The 20,415-nt window shown below is 47.4% G+C and overlaps 1 protein-coding gene across 1 annotated transcript in view; it reads right to left on the bottom strand.

Annotated features, from left to right (window-relative positions):
• The window catches only part of GPX3 (glutathione peroxidase 3), a 48,444-nt gene that overhangs the window by 10,179 nt on the left and 17,850 nt on the right, over positions 1-20,415 (bottom strand). The window contains exon 2 of the mRNA XM_063928682.1: positions 9,967-10,120. Coding sequence (XP_063784752.1) covers positions 9,967-10,120 — 154 coding nt within the window. The remainder of the gene's footprint in view (positions 1-9,966; positions 10,121-20,415) is intronic.

Raw genomic sequence — 20,415 nt, 5'->3', positions numbered from 1 at the left:
CTAGTGGGGTCCTGTCCTCTATCAGAGCATTCCCTGTGTGTGTGCTGTATGTCGGTACGTTTGTGTCGACATGTATGAGGAGAAAAATGATGTGGAGACGGAGCAGATTGCCTGTAATAGTGATGTCACCCCCTAGGGGGTCGACACCTGAGTGGATGAACTGTTGGAAGGAATTACGTGACAGTGTCAGCTCTGTATAAAAGACAGTGGTTGACATGAGACAGCCGGCTACTCAGCTTGTGCCTGTCCAGACGTCTCATAGGCGGTCAGGGGCTCTAAAGCGCCCGTTACCTCAGATGGCAGATATAGACGCCGACACGGATACTGACTCCAGTGTCGACGGTGAAGAGACAAATGTGACTTCCAGTAGGGCCACACGTTACATGATTGAGGCAATGAAAAATGTTTTACACATTTCTGATAATACGAGTACCACCAAAAAGGGGTATTATGTTCGGTGAGGAAAAACTACCTGTAGTTTTCCTGAATCTGAGAAATTAAATGAGGTGTGTGATGATGCGTGGTTTTCCCCCGATAACAACTGATAATTTCTAAAATGTTATTGGCATTATATCCTTTCCCGCCAGAGGTTAGGGTGCGTTGGGAAACACCCCCTAGGGTGGATAAAGCGCTCACACGCTTGTAAGGGCTCTACCCTCTCCTGAGATGGCCGCCCTTAAGGATCCTGCTGATAGAAAGCAGGAGGGTATCCTAAAATGTATTTACACACATACTGGTGTTATACTGTGACCAGCAATCGCCTCAGCCTGGATGTGCAGTGCTGGGTTGGCGTGGTCGGATTCCCTGACTGAAAATATTGATACCCTAGATAGGGACAGTATATTTTTGCCTATAGAGCATTTAAAAGATGCATTTCTATATATGCGTGATGCACAGCGGAATATTTGGCGACTGGCATCAAGTCTAAGTGCGTTGTCCATTTCTACCAGTAGAGGGTTATGGACACGTCAGTGGTCAGGTGATGCGTATTCCAAACGGCATTTGGAAGTATTGCCTTAATAAGGGGAGGAGTTATTTGGGGTCGGTCTTTCAGACCTGGTGGCCACGGCAACAGCTGGGAAATCCACGTTTGTACCCCAGGTCGCCTCTCAACATGAGAAGACGCCGTATTATCAGGCGCAGTCTTTTCGTGGACAAGCGGGCAAAATGTTCCTCATTTCTGCCCCGTGACAGAGGGAGAGGAAAAAGGCTGCAGAAATCAGCCAGTTCCCAGGAACAGAAACCCTCTCCCGCCTCTGCCAAGCCCTCAGTATGACGCTGGGGCTTTACAAGCAGAATCAGGCACGGTGGGGGGCCCGTCTCAATGAATTTCAGCGCGCAGTGGGCTCACTCGCAAGTAGACCCCTGGATCCTTCAGGTGATATCTCAGGGGTACAAATTAGAATTCGAGACGTCTCCCCCTCGCCGTTTTCCTAAAGTCGGCTTTACCGATGTCTCCTTCTGACAGGGAGACAGTTTTGGAAGCCATTCACAAGCTGTATTCCCAGCAGGTGATAATCAAGGTACCCCTCCTGCAACAGGGAACGGGGTATTATTCCACACTGTTGTGGTACCGAAGCCGGACGGCTCGGTGATACCGATTCTAAATCTAAAATCTTTGAACACTTACATACAGAGGTTCAAATTCAAGATTGAGTCACTCAGAGCAGTGATTGCGAACCTGGAAGAAGGGGACTACATGATGTCTCGGGACATCAAGGATGCTTACCTTCATGTCAAAATTTACCCTTCTCACCAAGGGTACCTCAGGTTTATGGTACAGAACTGTCACTATCAGTTCAGACGCTGCCGTATGGATGGTCCACGGCACCCCGGGTCTTTACCAAGGTAATGGCCGAAATGATGATATTCCTTCGAAGGAAGGGAATTTTAGTTATCCCTTACTTGGACGATTCCCTGATAAGGGTAAGATCCAGGGAACAGTTGGAGGTCGGTGTAGCACTATCTCAGGTAGTGTTGCGGCAGCACGATTGGATTCTCAATATTCCAAAATCGCAGCTGGTTCCGACGACTTGTCTTCTGTTCCTAGGGATGATCCTGGACACAGTCCAGAAAAAGGTGTTTCTCCCGGAGGGGAAAGCCAGGGAGTTATCCGAGCTAGTCAGGAACCTCCTAAAACCGAGCCAAGTCTCAGTGCATCAATGCACAAGGGTTCTGGGTAAAATGGTGGCTTCCTACGAAGCAATCCAATTCGGCAGATTCCACGCAAGAACTTTCCAGTGGGACCTGCTGGACAAATGGTCCGGGTCGCATCTTCAGATGCATCAGCGGATAACCCTGTCACCAAGGACAAGGGTGTCCCTCCTGTGGTGGTTGCAGAGTGCTCATCTTCTAGAGGGCCGCAGATTCGGCATTCAGGACTGGGTCCTGGTGACCACGGATGCCAGCCTGCGAGGCTGGGGAGCAGTCACACAGGGAAGAAATATCCAGGGCTTATGGTCAAGCCTGGAGACATCACTTCACATAAATATCCTGAAGCTAAGGGCCATTTACAATGCTCTAAGCTTAGCAAGACCTCTGCTTCAAGGTCAGCCGGTGTTGATCCAGTCGGACAACATCACGGCAGTCACCCACGTAAACAGACAGGGTGGCACAAGAAGCAGGAGGGCAATGGCAGAAGCTGCAAGGATTCTTCGCTGGGCGGAAAATCATGTGATAGCACTGTCAGCAGTATTCATTCCGGGAGTGGACAACTGGGAAGCAGACTTCCTCAGCACGACCTCCACCCGGGAGAGTGGGGACTTCAACCAGAAGTCTTCCACATGATTATAAACCGTTGGGAAAAACTCGACAGGTATTGCGCCAGGTCAAGGGACCCTCAGGCAATAGCTGTAGACGCTCTGGTAACACCGTGGGTGTACCAGTCAGTGTATGTGTTCCCTCCTCTGCCTCTCATACCCAAGGTACTGAGATTGATAAGATAGAGAGGAGTAAGCACTATATTCGTGGCTCCGGATTGGCCAAGAAGGACTTGGTAACCGGAACTTCAAGAGATGCTCACGGAGGATCCGTGGCCTCTACCTCTAAGAAGGGACCTGCTCCAACAAGGACCCTGTCTGTTCCAAGACTTACCGCGGCTGCGTTTGACGGCATGGCGGTTGAACGCCGGATCCTGAAGGAAAAAAGGCATTCCGGATGAAGTCATCCCTATCCTGATCAAAGCCAGGAAGGATGTAACCGCAAAACATTATCACCGCATTTGGCGAAAATATGTTGCGTGGTGCGAGGCCAGTAAGGCCCGACGGAGAAAATCCAACTGGGTCGATTCCTACATTTCCTGCAAACAGGAGTGGACTGTCTATGGGCCTTAAATTGGGGTCCATTAAGGTTCAAATTTCGGCCCTGTCAATTTTCTTCCCAAAAGAACTAGCTTCAGTCCCTGAAGTTCAGACGTTTGTAAAAGGGGTACTGCATATACAGCCTCCTTTTGTGCCTCCAGTGGCACTTTGGGATCTCAATGTAGTTTTTTGGGTTCCAAAAGTCACATTGGTTTGAACCACTTAAATCTGTGGAGTTAAAATATCTCACATGGAAAGTGGTCATGCTGTTGGCCCTGGCCTGGGCCAGGCGCGTGTCAGAATTGGCGGCTTTATCCTGTAAAAGCCCTTATCTGATTTTCCATTCGGACAGGGCGGAATTGAGGACTCGTCCTCAGTTTCTCCCTAAGGTGGTTTCAGCGTTTCACCTGAACCAACCTATTGTGGTGCCTGCGGCTACTAGGGACTTGGAGGACTCCAAGTTGCTAGACGTTGTCAGGGCCCTGAAAATATATGTTTCCAGGACGGCTGGAGTCAGAAAATCTGACTCGCTGTTTATCCTGTATGCACCCAACAAGCTGGGTGCTCCTGTTTCTAAGCAGACTATTGCTCGTTGGATTTGTAGTACAATTCAGCTTGCACATTCTGTGGCAGGCCTGCCACAGCCAAAAATCTGTAAATGCCCACTCCACAAGGAAGGTGGGCTCATCTTGGGAGGCTGCCCGAGGGGTCTCGGCTTTACAACTTTGCCGAGCAGCGACTTGGTCAGGAGCAAATACGTTTGTAAAATTCTACAAAATTGATACCCTGGCTGAGGAGGACCTGGAGTTCTCTCAATTGGTGCTGCAGAGTCATCCGCACTCTCCCGCCCGTTTGGGAGCTTTGGTATAATCCCCATGGTCCTTACGGAGTCCCCAGCATCCACTTAGGACGTTAGAGAAAATAAGAATTTACTTACCGATAATTCTATTTCTCGTAGTCCGTAGTGGATGCTGGGCGCCCATCCCAAGTGCGGATTGTCTGCAATACTGGTACATAGTTATTGTTACCAAAAAATCGGGTTATTGCTGTAGTGAGCCATCTTTTCTAGAGGCTCCTCTGTTATCATGCTGTTAACTGGGTTCAGATCACAAGTTGTACGGTGTGATTGGTGTGGCTGGTATGAGTCTTACCCGGGATTCAAAATCCTTCCTTATTGTGTACGCTCGTCCGGGCACAGTATCCTAACTGAGGCTTGGAGGAGGGTCATAGGGGGAGGAGCCAGTGCACACCAGATAGTCCTAAAGCTTTCTTTAGATGTGCCCAGTCTCCTGCGGAGCCGCTATTCCCCATGGTCCTTACGGAGTCCCCAGCATCCACTACGGACTACGAGAAATAGAATTATCGGTAAGTAAATTCTTATTATTATACCCCTCGGTCAGTGTGACTGTATTCAGCGGCGTATCTAGAGAGGAGGGTACCTGTGTGCAGTCTCCATGTGTGGGCCCCCTCCTCTCCCGACCCGTAGCCGGCAGCACCGCTGTTAGCGCTCTGAGCACTGGAGACTCTGACACAGTGCCAGAGTCTACAGCACATGCGCAGGTCTCTGGAAAAATGGTGCAGCGGCCATTTTATCGGAGACCTGTGCATGCCCTGTAGACTCTGGCACTGTGTCAGAGTCTCCAGTGCTCAGAGCGCTAACAGCGGTGCTGCCGACTACGGGAGAGGAGGGGGCCTGCACACAGACACCAGAAAGGTAAGTATAGAAGAAATGGGTGCAGTGTGTGCGGTGTGGACCCCTCTGGGTCCAGGGGCCCGTGTGCCCCCATTATAGATACGCCACTGACTGTACTGATTATATATCAGAGCCCCACTGTTTGTAGCAGGCATTTTCTTTACACAGTAATACTTAAAACATATATAATATCATCACCAGTCAGTGTGTGCCTCCCACAGCCATGATTGTAGCAGGCGGATGTAATACACTTAAAATAACACTGTCTGTCCCCCCCTCCCCACCCCCAAAGCAGCCGCTTTGGTTTCCTTGTGGTAAATCCGCTAATGGTGGGAGGTAACCAGAGGAAGTCCATGCAGACATGGGAAGAACGTGGAAGATCCACACATGTGGGGCTCTTGGTTAGAATAAAACTATGACCTCAATGCTATCAGGCAGTGAAGCTAACCATTGTGCCACCATGCTACCCTATAATACTCAATTATTATGTTTTCTAACTTCCAGCAGCCCAATCAACAGTTGGAAGAAATGTAAATAATTCCTTAGAGGAAACAGGGTCTAAGCTGTAATCCTGCGCCGGGAATCTTGTGTGACTGGTTTAGCCTCAGTCTCTATAGTAAACCAGCTTTTTAATGTAGTATATTCATACTTGCCGATATTCTGGCTTCCCTATGCTCCAACTCGGCATGGAAGTGGGTAGTGGTGCGGGATATTGGGGGCGTGGCAGAGGAGTTGATGCTGGATAGGGGCAGTGTGTGGGGCGTGTCCGCAACATCACATGATCGCGAACCCGCCCCGCCTTACACAATGCTGAGATTCCAGACAATGTGAGTCAGGGGGCGGGGCCACAGTGACGAGATTCCTCCCCCCACCCCCTGGCTGCGAGAGGGTTGTGTGCGGCTGCGGTGGGATGTAGGCAGGTGGCGGCTGGCTGAGAGACTTGCCCACTCTTCCAGCCATTTCGGGAAAGTAAGCATGAGCATACTGTAGTAGTATAGTATCTCTTATGGATGGATACTGTGGGTTATTCTTTGCAGGAACACTGTGAGAGAGATTTTACAGTTGCGGGCTTGGGGGGGGGGAAAGAAGTATCAAATCTTGTAGAGAGATAAAGTGATAAAATACCAACCTATTAGCTTCTGTCATTTTCAAACACAGCCTCTCTCCAAACCTCGATACATCTTTGGCCTTTAGCCAATGTCACACACAAAGAGAACGAATGCAGGTGCACTATTCAAACATTACTAATTGGAATAGTAATAAAGGTCTATTTACTAAGCCTTGGATGGAGATAAAGTGCCAGCCAATCAGCTCCTAACTGCCATGTCACAGGCTGGGTTTGAAAAATGACAATTAGGAGCCGATTGGTTGGTACTTTGGGGGTCATTCCGAGTTGTTCGCTAGCTGCATTCGTTCGCTGTGCAGCAATCATGCAAAAACTCTGCACTTCTGCGCATGCATATGCACGCGCGGCGTACTATTACAACAAACGATGTCGTTTTACACAGGGTCTAACGATGCTTTCCAGTCACACAGGCAGACGCAGAGTGATTGACATGAAGAGCGCGTTTCTGGGTGTCAACTGACCGTTTTCAGGGAGTGTTCGGAAAAACGCAGGCGTGCCAAGAAAAACGCAGGCGTGGCTGGGCGACGCAGGGCGTGTTCGTGACGTCAAATCAGGAACTGAACAGTCTGAAGTGATCGCAAGCGCTGAGTAGGTTTTGAGCTACTCTGAAACTGCACAAAAAATGTTTGTAGCCGCTCTGCGATCCTTTCGTTCGCACTTCTGCTAAGCTAAAATACACTCCCAGTGGGAGGCGGCATAGCGTTTGCACGGCTGCTAAAAACTGCTAGCGAGCGATCAACTCGGAATAACCCCTTTATCTCCAGTGATTTTATCTCCATCCAAAGTGCTTTCACTAGTTAAAGTATATAAACAGTTATAGGAATTGAAATTATTGATTCTAATTACTCTGTAATTACATACAGCTGCAATCATGAGTGTTACTTAGCAACGCAATGCTAGTGCAGCCCGCAGGTGATGTCATGGGCTTCCGATGGACTGCACAGCTTTCTGTGGAGACAACCTGTACTGTACCTTGTATCTTGACCTCTCTGAACCCGGACTGTGACCCGATCATTCTATTTGTCATATTCATGCCTGAGTTACCGCTAGTGCACTGACCCTGTTTGGCCACGCTGTGCTCTGACAACATATCCTGCCTCCTGCATAACCTAGTGGCCAAGATACCTTTAAGTACAAGCTTGTTGTCCACAAACACTGGTGTTCCTTTCAAACTTTGCCTGGGGTGTATAAAGCATTAAGGGAAAAGTGGCTACTATAGGCGGACATCTCTCCAAGTGGTAGTAAGTTCTTGTGACCTCCTAGCAGGTATTGTTGTAACACCAGAATGTGTTTGCACTTGCAGTTGGGAACGTTTCATTGGACGCTGCCTCTTCCATGTCATCCAATTAAAGTCCTTCCCCAACTGCAAGTGCTTAAATTTGCAAGCAGTTAAACTAACGCCAACTCAACATCTATAGGTAACCGGCCTAAACCGTGTTTCCATTGCAAATCCCTCAACAGCTAACTGAAAACATTACCGGCTTGGGCAATCCTTGCCCTCCTAACTGTGCACCCCCTTTATCTCCTCAATGATTAAAAATGTACATTCTAAACTACAAATATCACTTTAATAAGTCATTGTACTGGCAAGGTTGGAAGTGGTTATTAATGTTATTTCAAACCTCACGAATGCCCCAATTTTACAAATCTGCTTCACATTTTAAGGACCTAACCCATCAGGATGTATAAATGTTCCTTAACTTGGATGTTATGCCTGTTTTCTGTGGTGGATTAACAGTCAATACATGGGTACAACTGTAACCGGGTCTGGGGGAGAGGTGGGCCCATCAATGGGGGTCATTCAGAGTTGATCGGTAGTGAAAAATGTTCGCAGCGTAGCGATTAAGTGAAAAAGCGGCACTTCTGCGCATACGGTGCAGTGTGCACGCGTGACGTACTTTCACAACGGCCAATGTATTTTTACACAAGGTCTAGCGACGCTTTTCAGTCGCACTGCTGGCCGCAGAGTGATTGACAGGAAGAGGGCGTTTCTGGGAGTCAACTGACCGTTTTCAGGGAGTTTTCGAAAAAACGCAGGCGTGCCAGGAAAAATGCAGGCGTGGCTGGCCGAATGCAGGGCGTGTTTGTCACGTCAAAACAGGAACTGAACAGTCTACAGTGATCGCAAGCGCTGAGTAGGTCTGGAGCTACTCAGAATCTGCACAATATTTTTTTGTAGCCGTTCTGCGATCCTTTCATTCGCACTTCTGCTAAGCTAAAATACACTCCCAGAGGGCGGCGGCTTAGCGTTTGCACGGCTGCTAAAAACAGCTAGCGAGCGATCAACTCGGAATGACCACCAATGTCCAGTCTTTATTCTTCCTTAGTAGCTCCTCCACCACAAGCCCTGATCTGATGTCCAAAGTGGACTCTACTGAGCACAGCCAGCAGAGGAACCAACCCTACCTGAATTTTTCTATGGAACTGGGCAATACAGTGTTACATACATGCTTGTATCATTCCAGGCGTACCCAAGTGTAGAACTGCTCCACTGTTTAAAGTTTCTCTCTTACCTTCCCTTATTATAATGTCATACATCCTTCTTATAAGTCCAGACCATTTAGAGTGTGATCTTTTAGCCATAGGAGGAATTTTACATTCTACTATGTTACTGATATAAGCGATTTCAATTGCAAAATGTCTCATGTGGGGTAAATGTCTCAAACCTTCTAAAGCAGGGCTGGCCAAACCGGTCCTCGAGATCTACCAACAGTTCATGTTTTCCAGGCCTCCTGGAGACCTGTAGAATTGTCAGTTAGGAATGAATGCAGCACATCTTAATTAGTAATGACTACACCTGTGTACCAGCTAGGTGGTCTGGAAAATGTGAACTGTTGGTAGATCTTGAGGACTGGTTTGGCCAGCCCTGTTCTAAAGTGTCGAAAAGTGGGCAGGTCGAAGTTGCCCATATTAACCAATCAGCTGCTGCCTGGCATTTATCTAATACATTCTATTAAACAATAGGTAGCAGCTGATTAGTTGCTATGGGAAACTTAACCACTTCTACAGAATGTTCTGTTCCACTTTGTAAAGCAGATGAAACACCGAAGTGTCTACTCTGACCCAACTAATTTAGGCCTGAAAACGACACATCTGAGTGTTATTTATCTCACACACACACACACACACACACACACACACACACACACACACACACACACACACACACACACACACACACACACACACACGTGTGTACTATTGAGACGTGTATCATGTAAGGGTCGTTCTACCTAGGACACAAAGGGCGAGGTTTATTAAGACTTGGTGAGAGATAAAGCGGAATAGCTGCTCGATGTAACCAATTTTCTTCTGTCTTTTCAAAGAAGGGGACATGTACTAAGCCCAGAAAGTGATAACTTGGAGAGAGATAAAGTACCAGCCAATCAGCTCCTAACTGCCATGTTACACACAGTGGGGCAGATGTATTAAGCCTGAAGTGATAAAGCAGTAATAAGTGGAAGTGATAATGCACCAATCGGCTCCTTACTGACAATTCACATATTGGAGCTGATTGGCAGGTGCGTTACTTATCACTTTGCACTTATCACTGCTTTATCACTTCTCCAGGCTTAATACATCTGCCCCTTTTGTTTGAAAAATGACAGGTTGGAGCTGGTTGGTTGGTACTTGATCTCTGTTGACATTCTCTCTCCAAGGCTTAGTGCATTTGCCCCGTACGCAAGATAAATGACAGAAGCTGATTGGCTGCATTGGGCGACTTGTCCGCTTTCTCTCCTAGGCTTGATACTTCTGCCCCAGTAAAATTGATAATAACCCATAATTCCACTGAAATCTCTTCTCTATGATCCCCCATTTGCAGCGCTCAGAATACAGGCATCTCATACCTAGGTACTGCATGGTGAGCCCTCAGTACGTCGCCACGTTCACAAACAGCAGCGTCTTTCCCTGGTACTGCTTGAAGGGGACAAACTCACTGCTGTCTAGAGTGAGTGCTCCGTAGTCATAGACTGTTCCCGGCACAGAGCTGTAGCAGTCAACCTGAGACAAAGATAAACGTAATAAGAATTAGATGCATGGTTTCTATAAGGAGAAAGAGGCAGTCAGCAAAACAATGAAACATGGGCAATCAAACAAAATATGCATTACCAGCACTCCTTATTGTAATGTTATAATTATGTGCATACTTTATATAGAGCCAAGATATTCTGCAGACTGCAAACTGTACAGAGTTTGGGCAGATTAGTCTTGACAATAATGCAAACAGGGACCATATAACATAGAAGTCAGTTAACCTATCAACGGAACACATGGAGTACACACAAACTCCACACAGGTGGTGTCCTGGTCTGGATGGACTCCAAGTCTCCAGCACCATTAGGTATCATTGCTTGCCCACCAGTGCACAAAACTTCTTATTAATAGGCCCCCATTGTAATATCACTTTCCAGTGGAAATGTCTCGTGTCCCCCCCACCCCTCAGCAAAAAGATACCCAGCAGTAACACCCATCACCCCCATAATAGTGAAAGATCCCAGAGGCAGAGCATCCACCCCCAGTAAAAATGGGCACCTACGTATTAGTACCAGCCCTCCTGATGTGTCACTTTATATTAGTGATAAGCGGGTTCGGTTCGTCGGAATCCGAACCCCCCCAAACTTCACCCTTTTTACACGGGTCCGAGGCAGATTCGAATCTTCCCGCCTTGCTCGGTTAACCCGAGCGCGCACGAACGTCATTATCCTGCTGTCGGATTCTCGCGAGATTTGGATTCTATATAAAGCCGCGCGTCGCCGCCATTTTTCACTCGTGCATTGGAAATGATAGTGAGACGACGTGGCTGGCGTCCTCTCACTTTGTTTCAGGGGGCTGCAGTGCAAATATCTTTATTCTGGGGACCAGCAGTATTATAGGAGGAGTACAGTGCAGAGTTTTGCTGACCAGTGACCACCAGTATTATACGTTGTCTGCCTGAAAAACGCTCCATATCTGTGCTCAGTGTGTTGCATATATCTGTGCTCACACTGCTTTATTGTGGGGACTGGGGACCAGCAGTATTATATAGGAGGAGTACAGTGCAGAGTTTTGCTGACCAGTAACCACCAGTATACGTTGTCTGCCTGAAAAACGCTCCATATCTGTGCTCAGTGTGCTGCATATATCTGTGCTCACACTGCTTTATTGTGGGGACTGGGGACCAGCAGTATTATATAGGAGGAGTACAGTGCAGAGTTTTACTGACCAGTGACCACCAGTATTATACGTTGTCTGCCTGAAAAACGCTCCATATCTGTGCTCAGTGTGCTGCATATATCTGTGCTCACACTGCTTTATTGTGGGGACTGGGGACCAGCAGTATTATATAGGAGGAGTACAGTGCAGAGTTTTGCTGACCAGTGACCACCAGTATTATACGTTGTCTGCCTGAAAAAACGCTCCATATCTGTGCTCAGTGTGCTGCATATATCTGTGCTCACACTGCTTTATTGTGGGGACTGGGGACCAGCAGTATTATATAGGAGGAGTACAGTGCAGAGTTTTGCTGACCAGTGACCACCAGTATTATACGTTGTCTGCCTGAAAAACGCTCCATATCTGTGCTCAGTGTGCTGCATATATCTGTACTCACACTGCTTTATTGTGGGGACTGGGGACCAGCAGTATTATATAGGAGGAGTACAGTGCAGAGTTTTGCTGACCAGTGACCACCAGTATTATACGTTGTCTGCCTGAAAAACGCTCCATATCTGTGCTCAGTGTGCTGCATATATCTGTGCTCACACTGCTTTATTGTGGGGACTGGGGACGAGCAGTATTATATAGTAGGAAATATTTCTATAATACACAGCGCTTTATGATAATACCACCAAGACATCTGTTAATTACTACCCATAATTGATTAAAAAACACACCTAATCTCTACTGCTCCCACCGGTGGTACTGTTTCCACCAATTACCAAAAACCACAAAATATATTTAAACAAGGGAGCGCTAAGAACAGGGTCAGTTTAAATCACACATTTATTACAATCCACATATAAACAGCAAATAAAATCAAGGATGATATCCGGATATTAAAAACAATATAGTGCACTCTTTATTTAGTCCCATGCCCTGAGCTCGAATTAGTAATTGTCTATTCACACGGATAGATCCGTACAATCTCCACTGGTACGCATTAATTGTGTCCAATTGTAACCATACTGTCTTGATAATTAATTGGCTTTAAACAAGGAAACCTTCTTATTATTTGTATCCAGCAAAAATGTATCAGTCACTGGAAGGCTCCTTAATAGATAGCAGTAGGGGGAGAGCGCTGTGTAGTAAATGGATGCACAGCGGTATGCTACGACCCCTACGTCCCAGCCGCAGCACGTCTTTTGAAAGGTTACTCACAGCCGCCTCTGCTTCCCTCGGGGTGCAGACCGTTTTGCACTCGGTCCTGCTGTTGCTTTATCCCCGGTCAGGTTTCCATTGCGCTGCGTGCGGTAGTGGGATCCGTTCGTGAAAGAGCTCCGGGCACCGGAATCCAAGTAGTGAACGCCCCACTTACGCGTTTCTCCGCCCACGGGGCCAGCGGTTTCCTCAGAACTCTCTGAGGAAACCGCTGGCCCCGTGGGCGGAGAAACGCGTAAGAGGGACGTTCACTACTTGGATTCCGGTGCCCGGAGCTCTTTCACGAACGGATCCCACTACCGCACGCAGCGCAATGGAAACCTGACCGGGGATAAAGCAACAGCAGGACCGAGTGCAAAACGGTCTGCACCCCGAGGGAAGCAGAGGCGGCTGTGAGTAACCTTTCAAAAGACGTGCTGCGGCTGGGACGTAGGGGTCGTAGCATACCGCTGTGCATCCATTTACTACACAGCGCTCTCCCCCTACTGCTATCTATTAAGGAGCCTTCCAGTGACTGACACATTTTTGCTGGATACAAATAATAAGAAGGTTGCCTTGTTTAAAGCCAATTAATTATCAAGACAGTATGGTTACAATTGGACACAATTAATGCGTACCAGTGGAGACTGTACGGATCTATCCGTGTGAATAGACAATTACTAATTCGAGCTCAGGGCATGGGACTAAATAAAGAGTGCACTATATTGTTTTTAATATCCGGATATTATCCTTGATTTTATTTGCTGTTTATATGTGGATTGTAATAAATGTGTGATTTAAACTGACCCTGTTCTTAGCGCTCCCTTGTTTAAATATATTTTATATAGGAGGAGTACAGTGCAGAGTTTTGCTGACCAGTGACCACCAGTATTATACGTTGTCTGCCTGAAAAACGCTCCATATCTGTGCTCAGTGTGCTGCATATATCTGTGCTCACACTGCTTTATTGTGGGGACTGGGGACAAGCAGTATTATATAGGAGGAGTACAGTGCAGAGCTTTGCTGACCAGTGACAACCAGTATTATACGTTGTCTGCCTGAAAAACGCTCCATATCTGTGCTCAGTGTGCTGCATATATCTGTGCTCACACTGCTTTATTGTGGGGACTGGGGACCAGCAGTATTATATAGTAGAGATGTGCACTTGAAATTTTTCGGGTTTTGGTTTTTGGTTCGGTTCCGCGGCCGTGTTTTGGGTTCGACCGCGTTTTGGCAAAACCTCACCGAATTTTTTTTGTCGGATTCGGGTGTGTTTTGGATTCGGGTGTTTTTTTCAAAAAACCCTAAAAAACAGCTTAAATCATAGAATTTGGGGGTCATTTTGATCCCAAAGTATTATTAACCTCAATAACCATTATTTCCACTCATTTTCAGTCTATTCTGAATACCTCACACCTCACAATATTATTTTTAGTCCTAAAATTTGCACCGAGGTCGCTGGATGACTAAGCTAAGCGACCCTAGTGGCCGACACAAACACCGGGCCCATCTAGGAGTGGCACTGCAGTGTCACGCAGGATGGCCCATCCAAAAAACACTCCCCAAACAGCACATGACGCAAAGAAAAAAAGAGGCGCAATGAGGTAGCTGTGTGAGTAAGATAAGCGACCCTAGTGGCCGACACAAACACCGGGCCCATCTAGGAGTGGCACTGCAGTGTCACGCAGGATGGCCCTTCCAAAAAACACTCCCCAAACAGCACATGACGCAAAGAAAAAAAGAGGCGCAATGAGGTAGCTGTGTGAGTAAGATAAGCGACCCTAGTGGCCGACACAAACACCGGGCCCATCTAGGAGTGGCACTGCAGTGTCACGCAGGATGGCCCTTCCAAAAAACACTCCCCAAACAGCACATGACGCAAAGAAAAAAAGAGGCGCAATGAGGTAGCTGTGTGAGTAAGATAAGCGACCCTAGTGGCCGACACAAACACCGGGCCCATCTAGGAGTGGCACTGCAGTGTCACGCAGGATGGCCCTTCCAAAAAACACTCCCCAAACAGCACATGACGCAAAGAAAAAAAGAGGCGCAATGAGGTAGCTGTGTGAGTAAGATAAGCGACCCTAGTGGCCGACACAAACACCGGGCCCATCTAGGAGTGTCACTGCAGTGTCACGCAGGATGGCCCTTCCAAAAAACACTCCCCAAACAGCACATGACGCAAAGAAAAAAAGAGGCGCAATGAGGTAGCTGTGTGAGTAAGATAAGCGACCCTAGTGGCCGACACAAACACCGGGCCCATCTAGGAGTGGCACTGCAGTGTCACGCAGGATGGCCCTTCCAAAAAACACTCCCCAAACAGCACATGACGCAAAGAAAAAAGAGGCGCAATGAGGTAGCTGTGTGAGTAAGATAAGCGACCCTAGTGGCCGACACAAACACCGGGCCCATCTAGGAGTGGCACTGCAGTGTCACGCAGGATGGCCCTTCCAAAAAACACTCCCCAAACAGCACATGACGCAAAGAAAAAAGAGGCGCAATGAGGTAGCTGTGTGAGTAAGATAAGCGACCCTAGTGGCCGACACAAACACCGGGCCCATCTAGGAGTGGCACTGCAGTGTCACGCAGGATGGCCCTTCCAAAAAACACTCCCCAAACAGCACATGACACAAAGAAAAATTAAAGAAAAAAGAGGTGCAAGATGGAATTGTCCTTGGGCCCTCCCACCCACCCTTATGTTGTATAAACAGGACATGCACACTTTAACCAACCCATCATTTCAGTGACAGGGTCTGCCACACGACTGTGACTGAAATGACGGGTTGGTTTGGACCCCCACCAAAAAAGAAGCAATTAATCTCTCCTTGCACAAACTGGCTCTACAGAGGCAAGATGTCCACCTCATCATCATCCTCCGATATATCACCGTGTACATCCCCCTCCTCACAGATTATCAATTCGTCCCCACTGGAATCCACCATCTCAGCTCCCTGTGTACTTTGTGGAGGCAATTGCTGCTGGTCAATGTCTCCACGGAGGAATTGATTATAATTCATTTTAATGAACATCATCTTCTCCACATTTTCTGGAAGTAACCTCGTACGCCGATTGCTGACAAGGTGAGCGGCGGCACTAAACACTCTTTCGGAGTACACACTTGTGGGAGGGCAACTTAGGTAGAATAAAGCCAGTTTGTGCAAGGGCCTCCATTCTTTCAATGGGGAGAGAATCATATGCAGTGACAGTAGATGACATGTCCGTAATCGTTGACAGGTCCTTCAGTCCGGACCAGATGTCAGCATCAGCAGTCGCTCCAGACTGCCCTGCATCACCGCCAGCGGGTGGGCTCGGAATTCTGAGCCTTTTCCTCGCACCCCCAGTTGCGGGAGAATGTGAAGGAGGAGATGTTGACAGGTCGCGTTCCGCTTGACTTGACAATTTTCTCACCAGCAGGTCTTTGAACCCCAGCAGACTTGTGTCTGCCGGAAAGAGAGATCCAAGGTAGGTTTTATATCTAGGATCGAGCACGGTGGCCAAAATGTAGTGCTCTGATTTCAACAGATTGACCACCCGTGAATCCTTGTTAAGCGAATTAAGGGCTCCATCCACAAGTCCCACATGCCTAGCGGAATCGCTCCGTGTTAGCTCCTCCTTCAATGTCTCCAGCTTCTTCTGCAAAAGCCTGATGAGGGGAATGACCTGACTCAGGCTGGCAGTGTCTGAACTGACTTCACGTGTGGCAAGTTCAAAGGGCAGCAGAACCTTGCACAACGTTGAAATCATTCTCCACTGCGCTTGAGACAGGTGCATTCCACCTCCTATATCGTGCTGAATTGTATAGGCTTGAATGGCCTTTTGCTGCTCCTCCAACCTCTGAAGCATATATAGGGTTGAATTCCACCTCGTTACCACTTCTTGCTTCAGATGATGGCAGGGCAGGTTCAGGCGTTTTTTGGTGTTGCTCCAGTCTTCTGTACGTGGTGCCTGTACGCCGAAAGTGTCCCGCAATTCTTCTGGCCACCGACAGCATCTCTTGCACGCCCCTGTCGTTTTTTAAAAAATTCTGCACCACCAAATTCAAGGTATGTGCAAAACATGGGACGTGCTGGAATTTGCCCAGATTTAATGCGCACACAATATTGCTGGCGTTGTCCGATGCCACAAATCCACAGGAGAGTCCAATTGGGGTAAGCCATTCCGCGATGATCTTCCTCAGTTGCCGTAAGAGGTTTTCAGCTGTGTGCGTATTCTGGAAACCGGTGATACAAAGCGTAGCCTGCCTAGGAAAGAGTTGGCGTTTGCGAGATGCTGCTACTGGTGCCGCCGCTGCTGTTCTTGCGGCGGGAGTCCATACATCTACCCAGTGGGCTGTCACAGTCATATAGTCCTGACCCTGCCCTGCTCCACTTGTCCACATGTCCGTGGTTAAGTGGACATTGGGTACAGCTGCATTTTTTAGGACACTGGTGACTCTTTTTCTGAGGTCTGTGTACATTTTCGGTATCGCCTGCCTAGAGAAATGGAACCTAGATGGTATTTGGTACCGGGGACACAGTACCTCCAACAAGTCTCTAGTTGGCTCTGCAGTAATGATGGATACCGGAACCACGTTTCTCACCACCCAGGATGCCAAGGCCTCAGTTATCCGCTTTGCAGCAGGATGACTGCTGTGATATTTCATCTTCCTCGCAAAGGACTGTTGGACAGTCAATTGCTTGGTGGAAGTAGTAAAAGTGGGCTTACGAGTACGACTTCCCCTCTGGGATGACCATCAACTCCCAGCAGCAACAACAGCAGCGCCAGCAGCAGTAGGCGTTACACGCAAGGATGCATCGGAGGAATCCCAGGCAGGAGAGGACTCGTCAGAATTGCCAGTGACATGGCCTGCAGGACTATTGGCATTCCTGGGGAAGGAGGAAATTGACACTGAGGGAGTTGGTGGGGTGGTTTGCGTGAGCTTGGTTACAAGAGGAAGGGATTTATTGGTCAGTGGACTGCTTCCGCTGTCGCCCAAAGTTTTTGAACTTGTCACTGACTTATTATGAATGCGCTGCAGGTGACGTATAAGGGAGGATGTTCCGAGGTGGTTAACGTCCTTACCCCTACTTATTACAGCTTGACAAAGGCAACACATGGCTTGACACCTGTTGTCCGCATTTCTGTTGAAATACTTCCACACCGAAGAGCTGATTTTTTTGGTATTTTCACCAGGCATGTCAACGGCCATATTCCTCCCACGGACAACAGGTGTCTCCCCGGGTGCCTGACTTAAACAAACCACCTCACCATCAGAATCCTCCTTGTCAATTTCCTCCCCAGCGCCAGCAACACCCATATCCTCCTCATCCTGGTGTACTTCAACACTGACATCTTCAATCTGACTATCAGGAACTGGACTGCGGGTGCTCCTTCCAGCACTTGCAGGGGGCGTGCAAATGGTGGAAGGCGCATGCTCTTCACGTCTAGTGTTGGGAAGGTCAGGCATCGCAACCGACACAATTGGACTCTCCTTGTGGATTTGGGATTTCGAAGAACGCACAGTTCTTTGCGGTGCTTTTGCCAGCTTGAGTCTTTTCATTTTTCTAGCAAGAGGCTGAGTGCTTCCATCCTCATGTGAAGCTGAACCACTAGCCATGAACATAGGCCAGGGCCTCAGCCGTTCCTTGCCACTCCGTGTGGTAAATGGCATATTGGCAAGTTTACGCTTCTCCTCCGACAATTTTATTTTAGATTTTGGAGTCCTTTTTTTACTGATATTTGGTGTTTTGGATTTTACATGCTCTGTACTATGACATTGGGCATCGGCCTTGGCAGACGACGTTGCTGGCATTTCATCGTCTCGGCCATGACTAGTGGCAGCAGCTTCAGCACGAGGTGGAAGTGGATCTTGATCTTTCCCTAATTTTGGAACCTCAACATTTTTGTTCTCCATATTTTAATAGGCACAACTAAAAGGCACCTCAGGTAAACAATGGAGATGGATGGATACTAGTATACTTATGGATGGACGAGCGACTGCCGACACAGAGGTAGCTACAGCCGTGGACTACCGTACTGTGTCTGCTGCTAATATAGACTGGATGATAATGAGATGAAATCAATATATATATAATATCACTAGTACTGCAGCCGGACAGGTATATAATATATATTTATTATGTAATGACTGATGACGGACCTGCTGGACACTGTCAGCTCAGCAGCACCGCAGACTGCTACAGTAAGCTACTATAGTAGTATGTATAAAGAAGAAAAAAAAAACCACGGGTAGGTGGTATACAATTATGGATGGACCAGCGACTGCCGACACAGAGGTAGCTACAGCCGTGGACTACCGTACTGTGTCTGCTGCTAATATAGACTGGATGATAATGAGATGAAATCAATATATATATATATATATAATATCACTAGTACTGCAGCCGGACAGGTATATAATATATATTTATTATGTAATGACTGATGACGGACCTGCTGGACACTGTCAGCTCAGCAGCACCGCAGACTGCTACAGTAAGCTACTATAGTAGTATGTATAAAGAAGAAAGAAAAAGAAAAAACCACGGGTAGGTGGTATACAATTATGGATGGACCAGCGACTGCCGACACAGAGGTAGCTACAGCCGTGGACTACCGTACTGTGTCTGCTGCTAATATAGACTGGATGATAATGAGATGAAATCAATATATATATATATAATATCACTAGTACTGCAGCCGGACAGGTATATAATATATATTTATTATGTAATGACTGATGACGGACCTGCTGGACACTGTCAGCTCAGCAGCACCGCAGACTGCTACAGTAAGCTACTATAGTAGTATGTATAAAGAAGAAGAAAGAAAAGAAAAAAAAAACGGGTAGGTGGTATACAATATTATATATATATTATATACAATTATATATATATATTATATATATTAAACTGGTGGTGATTATTAAACTGGTGGTCAGGTCACTGGTCACACTATCAGCAACTTGCAAGTAGTACTCCTAAGCAGACAATCACAATATATATTATACTGGTGGTCAGTGTGGTCACAATGGCAGTGTGGCACTCTGGCAGCAAGTCCTGCTCTCAGACTCTAACTGCTCCCCACTGTCAGTGTCTCCCCCACAAGTCAGATATACATTATACAGTCACACTATCTATCTATCACTTCAGCAAGTAGTAGTACTCCTCCTAAAGTACTCCTCCTAATGCTCCCCAAAATTACTACTGTGTCTCTCTCTACTCTAGTCTCACTCTCTTCTCTATAAACGGAGAGGACGCCAGCCACGTCCTCTCCCTATGAATCTCAATGCACGTGTGAAAATGGCGGCGACGCGCGGCTCCTTATATAGAATCCGAGTCTCGCGATAGAATCCGAGCCTCGCGAGAATCCGACAGCGGGATGATGACGTTCGGGCGCGCTCGGGTTAACCGAGCAAGGCGGGAAGATCCGAGTCGCTCGGCCCCGTGTAAAAAAAACTGAAGTTCGGGCGGGTTCGGATTCCGAGGAACCGAACCCGCTCATCTCTATTATATAGGAGGAGTACAGTGCAGAGTTTTGCTGACCAGTGACCACCAGTATTATACGTTCTCTGCCTGAAAAACGCTCCATATCTGTGCTCAGTGTGCTGCATATATCTGTGCTCACACTGCTTTATTGTGGGGACTGGGGACCAGCAGTATTATATAGGAGGAGTACAGTGCAGAGTTTTGCTGACCAGTGACCACCAGTATTATACGTTGATCTATTACTGGCATATAATTCCACACATTAAAAAATAGAGAACAAAAATGTGGAGGGTAAAATAGGGAAAGATCAAGATCCACTTCCACCTCGTGCTGAAGCTGCTGCCACTAGTCATGGCAGAGACGATGAAATGCCATCAACGTCGTCTGCCAAGGCCGATGCACAATGTCATAGTAGAGAGCATGTAAAATCCCAAAAAATAAAGATCAGTAAAATTACCCAAAAATCTAAATCAAAATCGTCTGAGGAGAAGCGTAAAC

Source organism: Pseudophryne corroboree, chromosome 6 (assembly GCF_028390025.1).
Source record: "Pseudophryne corroboree isolate aPseCor3 chromosome 6, aPseCor3.hap2, whole genome shotgun sequence".
Taxonomy (NCBI): domain Eukaryota; kingdom Metazoa; phylum Chordata; class Amphibia; order Anura; family Myobatrachidae; genus Pseudophryne; species Pseudophryne corroboree.
This window is presented reverse-complemented; position numbering and strand designations above follow the sequence as displayed.